This window comes from Oncorhynchus masou, chromosome 33 (genome assembly GCF_036934945.1).
Source record: "Oncorhynchus masou masou isolate Uvic2021 chromosome 33, UVic_Omas_1.1, whole genome shotgun sequence".
Taxonomy (NCBI): Eukaryota; Metazoa; Chordata; class Actinopteri; order Salmoniformes; family Salmonidae; genus Oncorhynchus; species Oncorhynchus masou.
The window spans coordinates 17312931-17326169 of NC_088244.1; the positions used below are offsets into that span (position 1 = coordinate 17312931).

Genomic DNA, 13239 nt, shown 5'->3' on the forward strand with positions numbered 1-13239 from the left:
GTGTGCCTTTCCAAATCATGTCCAATTACTTATATTTACCACAAGTGGACTCCAATCAGGTTGTAGAAACATCAAGGATGATGGAAACAGGATGCACATGAGCTCAATTTTGAGTCTCATAGCGAAGAGTTTGAATACTTAAGGAAATAAACGTACGTTTTACATGTTTTATACATTTGCAAAAATGTCTAAAAACCTTTTTTTGCTTTGTCCTCATGAGGTATTGTGTGTAGATTGAGGAAAATGTTTAATTTAATCAATTTTAGAATAAGGCTTTAACATAACAAAATGTGGAAAACGTCAAGGGGTCTGAATTCTTTCCGAATGTACTGTATGTCTAACATTTTTTTTAAAATCACCTGCGGGCCAGATCTTTAGACTTTAAGGAAAATGTGTTTAATAATATGTACAAGTAACTTTCAAAAAGAACAAAAACACCAATGGAAATGAATTTTTTTTTATTGTACTGACAGCTTTGTCTATAATATATTATTTCACTTAAAATAAAAAGTATGTGGAGTCAATATTGCTAACAATGGGACAATGGTAAAACCTTTCCGTTTCAAATAAAAGCTAAATACAGGAGTAAAAAAATCAAATAAAATTGGAAGCACTGTCATGGACCATCCTACTACCACACACAATCATGTCAACATCCAGAGAAAACAAGTTATATCCAATTGTAAACCGGGTGGTTCGAGCTGTGAATGCTGATTGGCTGAAAGCCGTGGTATATCAGACCGTAAACCACTGGTATGACAAAACATTTATTTTCACTGTTTAATTACATTTGTAGCCAGTTTATAATAGCAACAAGTCACCCCAGGGATTTGTGGTATATGGCCAATATACCACAGCTAAAGGCTGTATCCAGGCATTCCTTGTTGCATCATGCATAAGAACAGCCCTAAACCGTGGTATATTGGTCACATACCACACCCCCTCGGGCTTTATTGGTTAATTATACCATGGCATTGTTGAATACTTGTTTTGAATTAACTTGAAGGGCATTCTAGAACATGCATTATTTCCCTATAACGCATGGTATATTTGCACGGTATAATTCAATGGCTATAGTTCATTCTTACATGTGCTATGTTTGAGCTGCTTTTGAAAGCAAAATTCGAATTGAAAACATCATTGGCATTGTAGAATTCGACTTTCATAATAGCAAACTACGACTGATGGTTTGGTTAGTTAAACTAGCACGTTTGTTTGGTTACCAAGGCAACTACCGTCACTAGCTAGTAAACTGCATCCCTATCTAAGTGGATGTTTAACACATTTCTAGCGGTAAATGTGCTAAATTATAGCCATGATATAAAATGGATAATCAACTCGGGGCTCTATACGTTCTCTGGAAAATAATGCAACTCAGCTGCACACCTTCCACTTTGTTCATTATTTTCCAGAGAAGGCACAGCCCCTCGTTGATTATCCCTTACATATTTATCAAAGCGGACTGGCTAAATGATTGATCCTACTTTGTGCATATAATGGGAAATCATTACTAACTATAGCGTGTGTTATCCTCTTAAAGAGCAGTCCGCATAAGAAACTTAAATCACACAAGCTTCACAAACAAATAACATGTATTTGTCTGTTCAGCATGTACAGGTGTTAATGTTATTTACAGCACAATCCTATATGCTTACCTAGTAGTATGTGTGATAAAGTTGACAATGAAAAATACATTTGTATTTTGAAAGTGATATATGCATAGCAGTGGAATGTCATAGTTAAAGATAAGAGATATTGGGACTTAGATTGAGTTCAAAATAAATAAATCAAAATTGCACTGTATTGCTTGTGGTTAGTTGTCTGTCTGCTTGTCCATGTACATGCAAGTATGCTTTAAGAAAATTAGGATCATTGTGACTGCTGTATGTGAAAATACTCACTTCCTTCTTACTGTGGTTTCCCCACACTGCATGCAAATTGAGGCTAAATGCATTTGCTGCATGAACGTGACTGACAGGATTCAATATCTAGTTATCAAATCAAGTAGATTACAAGTTGTGTCATGAGTTCTCTAAAATATTGCCAACTAAAAATAAAAAACAATTAAATGTTGTAAATTATCTCTTATTGGGTCTTTACTTGAGTCCAGTCATCATTCTTTCAAAACTAAATCAGAAAAACAAATTATTTACTTTACTCATGATTAACAGTAAAAGGTTTCAATACATTGTCATATGAGGCTGAATTTCTTTTCATAAATTTTTGGATTTAAACAATATTTAACATAGCCATGTAACTAGCTATGGTTTCCTCTCTCCTAACACCTAAATAAAAAGCTACATTCTATAAAGATAAATCATGCATACACAACAAGAGTAATCAGCATGCATTTAGGCCTACAATATACTAGCGCAAGGTGAAAAATAATCAAAATGTTTTGCCTCTTAAGAAAAGCAAGCCGCTAAAACATAGTTTAACAAATTCATACCAGTCAGGAAAATTTGAAAGTAAAAATAAGAGTGATGTCCATGTTAGGGGAAACATTTGCTGTCATTCAGAATTCTATAATTATTCTAAATCATCACACGAGTAAAATATTTGCTCTTTCTCTGAGTCTCTTTGTTTAAAAACAGAGATTTTCATAATTGGGTATTTTTCACACAAATGCGAAGGTTCTTTAATAGCTACATTTCTAAGCCGACATACTGTAATATCTTCTGTGATATTGGGTCTACTATGTTTGTGGTCAGATGACTTGTCATTCCCCAACTGTTTTGATCCAAGAAAAAAAGACACATTACTTCAAAATAAAAGCACAAACGAAAGTATATATTACAATCAGAGTCCACACTCCATTCCTCACTCTTCATTCTCATCACATGGGCTTCTGTATCTGTGTTTCATTCATCCATTCCAATGCAACATCATCCTCAACTTCTTCAGCAACCCTATCCTTGTCTAGATACTCAATAGCAACTTGACGCCTCCAGTCCCTACATACTTCGGTCTTTGACATTCCAGGTCAATACTAGAATGTACCCAATACACAAATTGTTGCATTATCAGCTTTCACATTATTCGGAAAAAGGTGCTTTGCCCACCACCTGGTCCGGCCCAGAAGCATTTAAACTATTTGAAGCCATTGCTGGTGAAATACACACTCTTTTGTGTATAATGTGAAAGCTATTTAATGTCTCTCCCAATACCCTTCAACAGTCCAATACAAGTCCTTCTTGCCACTGGTTGTGGTTAGCTGAGCCAGTAACTAGCCCTAACACACCACTACACCTTCTCATTAGCATTCCAGACCGATGGTGGAGAGCAGCTGATCCAGGGCGTCCAGCTTCACGTTGGCCTCTTCAATGGCACTGAAGGTCTGAACGTTGCTGGTGATGTGGAAGCGGATGTCGTCCACCAGAGGGATGGAGTCAGTCTCGTGTCGGTCCTCGACCGCCCCAGCATCCTCCTTGATCATGTCAGCAAACTCAGGCTTCTCTACCAGCTGTTGAGGAGATGGGAAGAGGTCAGATGGGACACAGCAAAGACCATCCTTGCACAGCCTAGAATGACAGACACTCACCCTCTCTATGATCTTAGCCATGTACTCCGTGCACTGGTCCTCCAGACGAGACAGTCTGAAGAGCTTGGCTGTCTTCCACATGTGCAACACGTTATCTTCACACAGCATCTTGGCCAGCGTCTTACCACACAGACGCTTCAGCCCGGGGAGCAGGTACATATCAGCCACACACAGCACATCAAACACATTCTCTGGGGACAGCTGGACCCAGGCAGAGAGAGTAGTACAATACATTAGGAGAGAAAGACAAAACTCTGGTGAGTTCATAGAAATATCATCACTGCAGGAATTCTGTCTGAACTGACCTCCGTGTCGTCGCTGTAGACGTAATAGAGGAGACGGATAAAGATCTCGTGGGAGATGTTGTGGATGGTGAGGACTGGAGTGCTGGGCTGGGACTGCATCACCTCTCCCTCACTGAAGTGGTCCTGCAGCAGCGCCTTAAAATAGTCACTGCGTCCACAGAAAAACGCCTGTCCAGAGGGGATAAAGACAACTTTTTAGCCCATAATAATTAACTGAGGAGATGCATAAATAATGACTAATTCCAAAATCATAGCCTGACGATTAACTCATACATCTATGTACTTTGTTAGAGGTATGTGGAGCACACCTTATGACACAGGAAGTCATAACCTTCAACCCTGAAGCAAATGTCAGGGTAGCTAGGGAAGTTGTCAGTTCTGTCAAATGGAAGCTCGCCAAATCCCACCTACAGAAAAACAAAACAAAATGACAAAGACAATTAACTTATTATGAACAAAAGGTTTATTTACATCAAGGGATAATCATAAGTGGCAACCTTTAATATGATTAGCTGGTCCCACATCTGGTTGGTATGTGCTTTAGCCAATGCCTCGGACTATTCTTGCCATGCTAACAATGGTAGTTGAAGAGTTGGCTAAATCCCAAACGATGTGGGACCAGGCTAGTTTGTAATGTTCTTACTTTTAGCTCAGCAGGGAGGGCACAGTCTGCCAGTTGAGCCATCTCCTCCTGATGCTGACAGCTGTGAGGCTCCAGGGTCAGAACCTTTACACAGGTCCCTGGTTTATTGGAGACTATGCATGGAGGCAGACACAGAGAGACAGGTGAGACACCATGTAACAATGTAAACGTGTAGGCCTAACTTCAGGAGATTTAAGAAACAGGAGCGTACCAAACTCATACACCTGTTTACACTTGCTCTCCAACTCATCAATAAGGTCACCCATTTTGCACTGTTTGGCCAGCCGCTTGCAGTCCTCCACGTGGCTCACATCAATGTCCATACGACCTGGAAGTGAAAGCCGGTTAGCTCATAGCTTTGTAACACTAAATGTAGGCTACACAACTTTGAAAGACAATGTATCCTGGCTCTTTATGATGCAGTCATGTTAGACTTTATGGATGCCATATCATCACCTCTTTAAAGAAAGACTGAAAATACCCTAATCTTCTGACTGGATCGAAACATACATATCAGTCATCAATCAATCAGGCATCCTTTACAATCACTGGGATGACTATGACATACTTAGACATCTTTGAATGCAAAATGTCATTTTACATACTGCACGTTTGCCTAATCTTAATTAAAATGTCAACATGTCTGATATGTCAACTTCCATTATGTTAATTTGTGATCTTAGCCTAATTCTGCATTTATACATCTAGTTATACACCTCAACCAAGAGAAACCCACCAGTGTAAAAATACTGCAGGATGGCACCAAAGGCTGCTGGGTTGATCTGAAACAGGGTGAAACATTTTTTCTTCTTAATTCATATGGATCTTTTACTGTGTTTTCACTGTTACTTTAGATTCCCTTTTGGCCCAGTGAATGTTTTGGTAGCATTTATGCATACAGCCCTGATTGAGTTTGTTTCCACAGAAATTCTTACTGAAACCATCTTTGTAGTACATACTTCATATAATCCCTGTATTCAATGGTTTGCAATTGTGCTTGCTGTAATGACTCCTAACACAATTACAAGGTAAATAGCATATTATAAAGTAAAGTAAACACATTTTCTATCAATAACCTCAAATATAGCTGCTACCCCCCACCCCCCTGCGGTCCAATCCAACGTATTGCTGTCATGCCTATCTGAAAGAGGTGGTGTAACACAACACCTACCAAAGGGTGTTTGAGGGGGATCAAGTTCTTTCCTTTCCATTTGGTTTCAAACATGGCTGTGAAGTACTCTGAGCGAGCGCTCAGCACACAGCGGTGAGCCTGAAATGTCTCACCGTGAACCAGGAACTTGACGTCACTATACTGGCCCTGCTCCAGTAACCTAGATACAGACAGCACAGACAGAAGGGGAGGACAGGGAGAAAGCATGGCCAAATGAGTGTTGATGTTACAGAGTTTCACTGCTTCTGTATAATATAAGCAGACAAACAGAAGTACAGGCAACACCAAATGAGGAAAACACAAAGCTAACGGCTATAAAACATTATGATGCAGTTAAGATGCATTGTAGCGTTACAGTGCCTTACGTGAGAAGGAAGTGGTCATAATAGTCCCTCTGCATGGCTTGGGCTGTGATGCACTTGTACTCTTTTAGGAGACGTCGGATGGAGTCACTCAGAGACCCATACATGCATCGCTCTCCATCAAATGTGTTTGCTTCACACTTTGCTCCTGAAAGCCCAAGTGGAACAGTGTACAAGTCACCTCCAAGACACAATTAATTGCATATAGGTTAACGGTGCATTTGGAAAGCATTCAGATCCCTTGACTTCTTCAAAATGTTCTTACTTTACAGCCTTATTTTAAATTAGTTTAAATAATTATTTTTCCTCACTACACACAATACCCCATAATGACAAAGTGAAAAACCTTTCTTTTTTTTTGCAAATGTATTTTTTTTTAAATAAAAAAATGAAATACCTTATTTACATAAGTATTCTAACTGTTTGCTATGAGATTGAGCTCGGGGGCACCTGTTTCCCTAGATCATCCTTGAGATGTTCCTAGAACTTGATTGGAGTCCACCTGTGGTAAATTCAATTGATTGTACATGATTTGGAAAGGCACACCTGTCTATATAAGGTCCCACAGTAGACAGTGTATGTCAGAGCAAAAACCAAGCCATGAGGTTGAAGGAATTGTCTGTAGAGTGCCTAAACAGGATTGTGTCAAGGCACCAGATGTGGGGAAGGGTACCAAAACATTTCTGCAGCATTGAAGGTCCCCAAGAACACAGTGGCCTCCATTCTGAGATGGAAGAAGTTTGGAAGCACCAAGACCATTCTTGGAGCTGGCCGCCCGGCCAAACTGAGCAATCAGGGGAGCAGGTAGCCTAGTGGTTAGAGCGTTGGACTAGTAACTGAAAGGTTGCAAGATCAAATCCCAGAGCTGATAAGGTTCAAATGTCATTCTGCCCCTGAACAAGGCAGTTAACCCACTGTCCCTAGGCCGTCAATAAAAAAAAAAATGAAAAATGTTTTCTTAACTGACTTGCCTAGTTAAATAAAGAAAATTAAAAAGGGCCTTGGTCAGGGAGGTGACCAACAACACGATGTGGAGATGAGAGAACCTTCCAGAAGACAACCATCGCTGCAGCACTCCACCAATCATGCCTTTATGGTAGAGTGACCAGACAGAAGCCACTCCTCAGTAAAAGGCACATGACAGCCCACTTGGACTTTGCCAAAAGGCACCTAAAGGACTCTCAGACAATGAGAAACAAGATTCTCTGGTCTGATGAAACCAAGATTGAACTCTTTGGCCTTAATGCCAAACATCACATGGAGAAAACCTGGCACCATCTTTACGGTGAAGCATGGTGGTGGCAGCATCATGCTGTGGGGATGTTTTCAGCGGCAGGGACTGGGAGACTAGTCAGGATCGAGGGTTTGATGAACGGAGAAAAGTACAGAGATCCTTGATGAAAACCTGCTCCAGAGTGCTCAGGACCTCAGACTGGGGCAAAGGTTCACCTTCCAACAGGACAACGACCCTAAGCACACAGCCAAGACAATGCAGGAGTGGCTTCGGGACAAGTCTCAATGTCCTTGAGTGGCCCAGCCAGAGCCCGACTTGAACCCAATCGAACATCTCAGGAGAGACCTTAATGGCTGTGCAGCAACACTCCCCATCCAACCTGACAGAGGTTGAGATCATCTGCAGAGAAGAATGGTAGAAACTCCCCAAATACAGGTGTGCCAAGGTTGTAGTGACATATCCAAGAAGACTTGAGGCTATAATCACTATCAAAGGTGCTTCAAAGTACTGAGTCAAGGGTCTGAATACTTATGCAAATGTTATATTCAGTTTAATCCATTTAAAAAAAATGTCAACCTGTTTGCTTCATCATTATGGGGTATTGTGTGTAGATTGATGGGGGAAAACAATTTAATCCATTTTAGAATAAGGCTGCAATGTCACAAGACCCCCCCACAAACCCTGTTTTTAAACCATGTAAATGTGCTTTGACCCTTGGGGCAAATTCCAGCTTTTACCATTAGCCAACAGGTACTGGACGAGCTCCTCATGGCCACAGAGGCAAGAATAGTACCTGTGGAAGAATACATTAAGTTACATTACATTCTTAACAATGATCTTGTCAAATATATTGCGTGCAGGTTATATTCTGCAATATTAACTCCGTACTTACAACGGGGTGCTGTCCCATTTGTCTCTTACATTGAGGTCCACGTCTCTCTGTTCAACAAGATACCTTGACAGGAAAATGGAAGGTCAATAGGCCAATACAGGCAGTTAATAAGACGGGTTATGGCAGAAACGGTCTTCATCTTAATGCTGGTCTCCACATGTTCTCATTCCATACAAACAGTACAATCCTAACTGTATTCCAAATTCTAGACTGACAAACTACCTTGTTTGATTTAACATACGTTAACACCATATAGCCCACTTCAGAGGAATATTGTTTCTTATTGCACTCTTCACTAATAGATAGGAGAAGAGTATGGAAAGCAACCTACTTCAAATTTGCATATCGGTCAAGATGAAAAGTTTCCAGGTTGGAAGTTGCCAGATATGGGCGCAGAATAAACAAGAGTTGTATTTATAGTTTCTAGCTAAACCTACTTTCATGCACATAAATTGAACCTAGTAATACAAAAACACAATATCGCCCCTGGCATGACTTCAAAGGACCAGACTTCAACAGACCAACGCAAATAGCATAGCGTATGCTAACATAGGCACTAACGTTAGCTCACTGACAAATTTGCTAAATATTTGTAACACTACTACTAACCACAAGGTTGTCTTTGTGTATAGCTAAACAAGCTAGATATCCTCATCCCGTTGCTGCGAACTACGCATTTATATTCCACAGACTCCATTTACCTAACTCTGGAAATGTCGCCCTTTCTGCAACTTGTAAACAAATCGTACGCGTCCATCTCCGCAGCGTTTTCGGTTCTCTGTAATGCATTGAAACGGCCTGCCTGTTAGACAGGTGTGGATCCAGTTATAATTTCCTGTAAAGTGTAAACAATTTATCTTGCCAGCAAGTTCTTTCTTGCAGGACAACTATTTACAGACTTATATTTCGATCACCAGTGTTGTTTTGCGGTTTATATAGTCACATGACCAGAGAAGGTGGAGTGAGATGACATTTACTTCCTTATTTTCTTGATGCCCTCTTTTCTGATAGGTTGACTAAACCACGGGTCTAGGATCAGATTAGTATCACACCCATAATCCTTACCAAGGGGCCAGAGTTCGTTTAGAAGCACAGTTTCGACTGCTCCTACAGTTTTATTTCGGTACTGACACGGCCCATAAAGCCTATTTCCATACACGGCCTCATAGAGAAGGCAGATTTGAAAATTCCCAATAAGACACTTTAGCCATCACCTTGGTCCACAAAACATCCATTGAATTATTCAAATAATTGTTGCAGAGGCCGTTTTCCCCCCCATTACTCACAGCATGTTTTTGGATGATGACCAGAAGGCATTGTTGCTGATGGTGCTGCTCCCTGTTGCCATGTTAATATGATAGTCGGAATAGAAAACTCTGAAATGTTCGACCCAGCTAACTGATTGAACATGGCAGGTGTATAACTACAACCAGTTAGCAAGTCGTAAATGTCAAAATTTCCTAGTTCCGATTTGCATGTTGGTCAGTATAAACCGGATGCAACCCGGATATAGATGGTCCATGATTCCTTACCCATAGGATGTTGTGGCACCTTAATTGAGCAGGACTGGCTTGTGGTAATGGCTGGAGCGGAATGGTATAATGCAATTCCATTTGCCCCGTTCCGGCCATTATTATGAGTCGTCCTCCCCAAAGCAGCCTCCACTGTCCTTACTCTAACTATTGGGGCGATGAAAAAGTATCTGGGTGTGTTCAAGCAGTAAGCCTAATGAAGCCGACTGTAGATACAATGTGGCGAGTGAAGTCGGGGAGGTGTATCAGTGTACGAAAGTCGTACATGGTAATGGTTTTCCAACAATAAGGCTCAGATCAACATAGCTGCAATTGCCTATAAACGTTTTTCTGTATAAATGTCTCAAACTTTTCTATATCCCCATGTCACACACTCACAAACTGAAAACATAATGTGTGTACAATGAATTGTTTAGAGAGGTCTCAAATATCACTTTCGTTTGTAGCTTTAGAATTGCATCAAAGGCGATTCCTGTTTCTGTCACGTCTTTGGCCACGTCAGCATGGGTCAAACAAAACACCCAAATACTGCCTCCCACAATGCAGGTGATGGCTGCATGATGCAGTTGGTGAGAAGTGCAGCGACTGTAAAGCGACTTCATCAAAAAGTGCATGACCTTTGGTCACATGTAGTCGCAAGTTGGACAATGTTTCTAAGCATAATGCAACACACTTTGAAAGGCGTCACCGACTTGACAAAAGTGCTCCCCTCGAACGAGCCTTCTGGTTAGGGTAACTTATTTCACCCACGTGACAGCATTTTATCAAAGACAGGCAGAAACTGCTTCCCCAATAGATATTCCGATCATGCTTGTAGTCAATGTCATGGCAACGTTGCCTAGCTAACCTCATACGCAGAAACACGCCATCGGGTCTAACGGTCGTCTCGCCAAACTGCGCATGTGCAGGCCAATAAATAGAAAAGGCACTCCTTCGATATAAAGTTGTTTTTGAGTTTGTCACGAGGTTGGTGTAATAACGTGTAAAACGAGATAAGGTCACAAGTGTTTCCATAAAATATGTCTGGGTTTATACATCTTCTATTGTACAGAAAGTGAATATCTTAATCAATGGATAGTGACAGAATTAGATTACTTCCCAAGCAAATCTAGTTTTTGTCTCCTCGGCAAAAGGAGGTTGTAGCTCAGCCTTTGAATCTCAAAGAAACTAAACAATGATATTCCCATATGCATCGGTGTCACGTCTTTCCCAGGTTTTTTACAGCTGTTTTTTAGCATAAAGCATCGAGGACCAAAGCACTGTTATAGATCACTTTATATTTCAGATCAGTTTTATTTTCTGAAAAAGCTTAAGCTAACAAGGGGTAGGCCTGTGCTGTTTGCCATTTTCTTTAATAAAGTGAGGCCTATGGCATATCTTCTCATACCCCTTCATTCAAGTCTTGGTTTTAACTTGACAGGCCTTCACTGACACTGAGGTAGGCTGTTTAATTAAAGAGTGCATGGTGGGTGGAAAAATTGACTGACAAATCTATTGATATAGCAGGCTTTAGCCTCTTATTTCTTTAATAGGAAGAAATAGGGTCCAACATAAAGTCTAATTAAAATTAAAACGTTTTAAATTAATTATGCCTACTAGAATTTGCCTTTCATCACCATGAGCTGTCGATTTCTGATTGAGTGTGCTGCAGCTGCTGCTTCAAGTTTCAGCACCACAATGAAAGTTACTTGAATCTGGCTTATTTTGAGGTCAATAACTCTGATAAATACATCATAGGCAAGAAACATATTATTTTTAATAACAATCAATTATAGTAGTCGCAAGCTATCAAAGTTGACCCTCCGGTCCTCATCTCCGCACTCTCCTTCTCAAACTGAACAGAACATAGGCTATAGGCTAGTACACACGCAAGAATTTAAAAAAGAGCCTTTTACCCTCCTCCCAAACTATTGCCTTATGCCTACACAGCACAGCCATTGGTTAGGTAGCATACAAAAACGTTTTTGATCAGCAAGAGAAGAGCAGGCCGGACTCAGGGTTGGAATATCCATTGCATTGTGTTATGCAGCTCAGTTGTATTTACACCATCTCAGCAGCGGTCTTAGAAATATAACTTTGCTCTGTGATTTTCCCGAGTATGCATTTCATAGACTATAGGCTATGAATGATTTGATTGAGACCACACTAAATACTTTATAGGTGCAGTTGATATTGCCCGTCCAGCCTGAATCAGAGATGCACATCGATACAGTGCCTTGCGAAAGTATTCGGCCCCCTTGAACTTTGCGACCTTTTGCCACATTTCAGGCTTCAAACATAAAGATATAAAACAGTATTTTTTTGTGAAGAATCAACAACAAGTGGAACACAATCATGAAGTGGAACGACATTTATTTGATATTTCAAACTTTTTTAACAAATCAAAAACTGAAAAATTGGGCGTGCAAAATTATTCAGCCCCTTTACTTTCAGTGCAGCAAACTCTCTCCAGAAGTTCAGTGAGGATCAGTGAGGATCTCTGAATGTTGACCTAAATGACTAATGATAATAAATACAATCCATCTGTGTGTAATCAAGTCTCCGTATAAATGCACCTGCACTGTGATAGTCTCAGAGGTCCGTTAAAAGCGCAGAGAGCATCATGAAGAACAAGGAACACACCAGGCAGGTCCGAGATACTGTTGTGAAGAAGATTAAAGCCGGATTTGGATACAAATAGATTTCCCAAGCTTTAAACATCCCAAGGAGCACTGTGCAAGCGATAATATTGAAATGGAAGGAGTATCAGACCACTGCAAATCTACCAAGACCTGGCCATCCCTCTAAACTTTCAGCTCATACAAGGAGAAGACTGATCAGAGATGCAGCCAAGAGGCCCATGATCACTCTGGATGAACTGCAGAGATCTACAGCTGAGGTGGGAGACTCTGTCCATAGGACAACAATCAGTCGTATATTTCACAAATCTGGCCTTTATGGAAGAGTGTCAAGAAGAAAGCCATTTCTTAAAGATATCCATAAAAAGTGTTGTTTAAAGTTTGCCACAAGCCACCTGGGAGACACACCAAACATGTGGAAGAAGGTGCTCTGGTCAGATGAAACCAAAATTGAACTTTTTGGCAACAATGCAAAACGTTATGTTTGGCGTAAAAGCAACACCGCTCATCACCCTTACCACACCATCCCCACTGTCAAACATGGTGGTGGCAGCATCATGGTTTGGGCCTGCTTTTCTTCAGTAGGGACAGGGAAGATGGTTAAAATTGATGGGAAGATGGATGGAGCCAAATACAGGACCATTCTGGAAGAAAACCTGATGGAGTCTGCAAAAGACCTGAGACTGGGACGGAGATTTGTCTTCCAACAAGACAATGATCCAAAACATAAAGCAAAATCTACAATGGAATGGTTCAAAAATTAACATATCCAGGTGTTAGAATGGCCAAGTCAAAGTCCAGACCTGAATAAAATCGAGAATCTGTGGAAAGAACTGAAAACTGCTGTTCACAAATGCTCTCCATCCAACCTCACTGAGCTCGAGCTGTTTTGCAAGGAGGAATGGGAAAAATTGCAGTCTCTCGATGTGCAAAACTGATAG

General features: G+C 40.6%; 1 protein-coding gene across 1 annotated transcript; it reads right to left on the bottom strand.

Moving 5' to 3' along the window:
- Positions 1–441: 441 nt before the first annotated feature.
- Positions 442–9095, bottom strand: abtb1 (ankyrin repeat and BTB (POZ) domain containing 1). Its single transcript, XM_064956566.1, has 12 exons — positions 8850–9095; positions 8149–8211; positions 7994–8049; positions 6026–6170; positions 5661–5820; positions 5226–5271; positions 4701–4817; positions 4490–4602; positions 4155–4253; positions 3847–4014; positions 3542–3742; positions 442–3463 (listed from the first exon to the last, which is right to left on the bottom strand). The coding sequence occupies exons 1-12, from the start codon at positions 8903–8905 to the stop codon at positions 3257–3259; spliced, it is 1431 nt and encodes a 476-aa protein (XP_064812638.1). The 5' UTR covers positions 8906–9095; the 3' UTR covers positions 442–3256.
- Between the last annotated feature and the right edge of the window lie 4144 nt (positions 9096–13239).

Excerpts from the sequence above, each read along its gene's own strand:
- abtb1 (XM_064956566.1), bottom strand. The coding sequence starts at position 8,905 with ATGGACGCGTACGATTTGTTTACAAGTTGCAGAAAGGGCGACATTTCC. Across the intron at positions 6,171-7,993 it reads CCAGTACCTGTTGGCTAATG|GAGCAAAGTGTGAAGCAAAC; the intron begins GTAAAAGCTGGA and ends TTGGGCTTTCAG. Across the intron at positions 4,254-4,489 it reads CCCTCCCTGCTGAGCTAAAA|GTGGGATTTGGCGAGCTTCC; the intron begins GTAAGAACATTA and ends GTTTTTCTGTAG.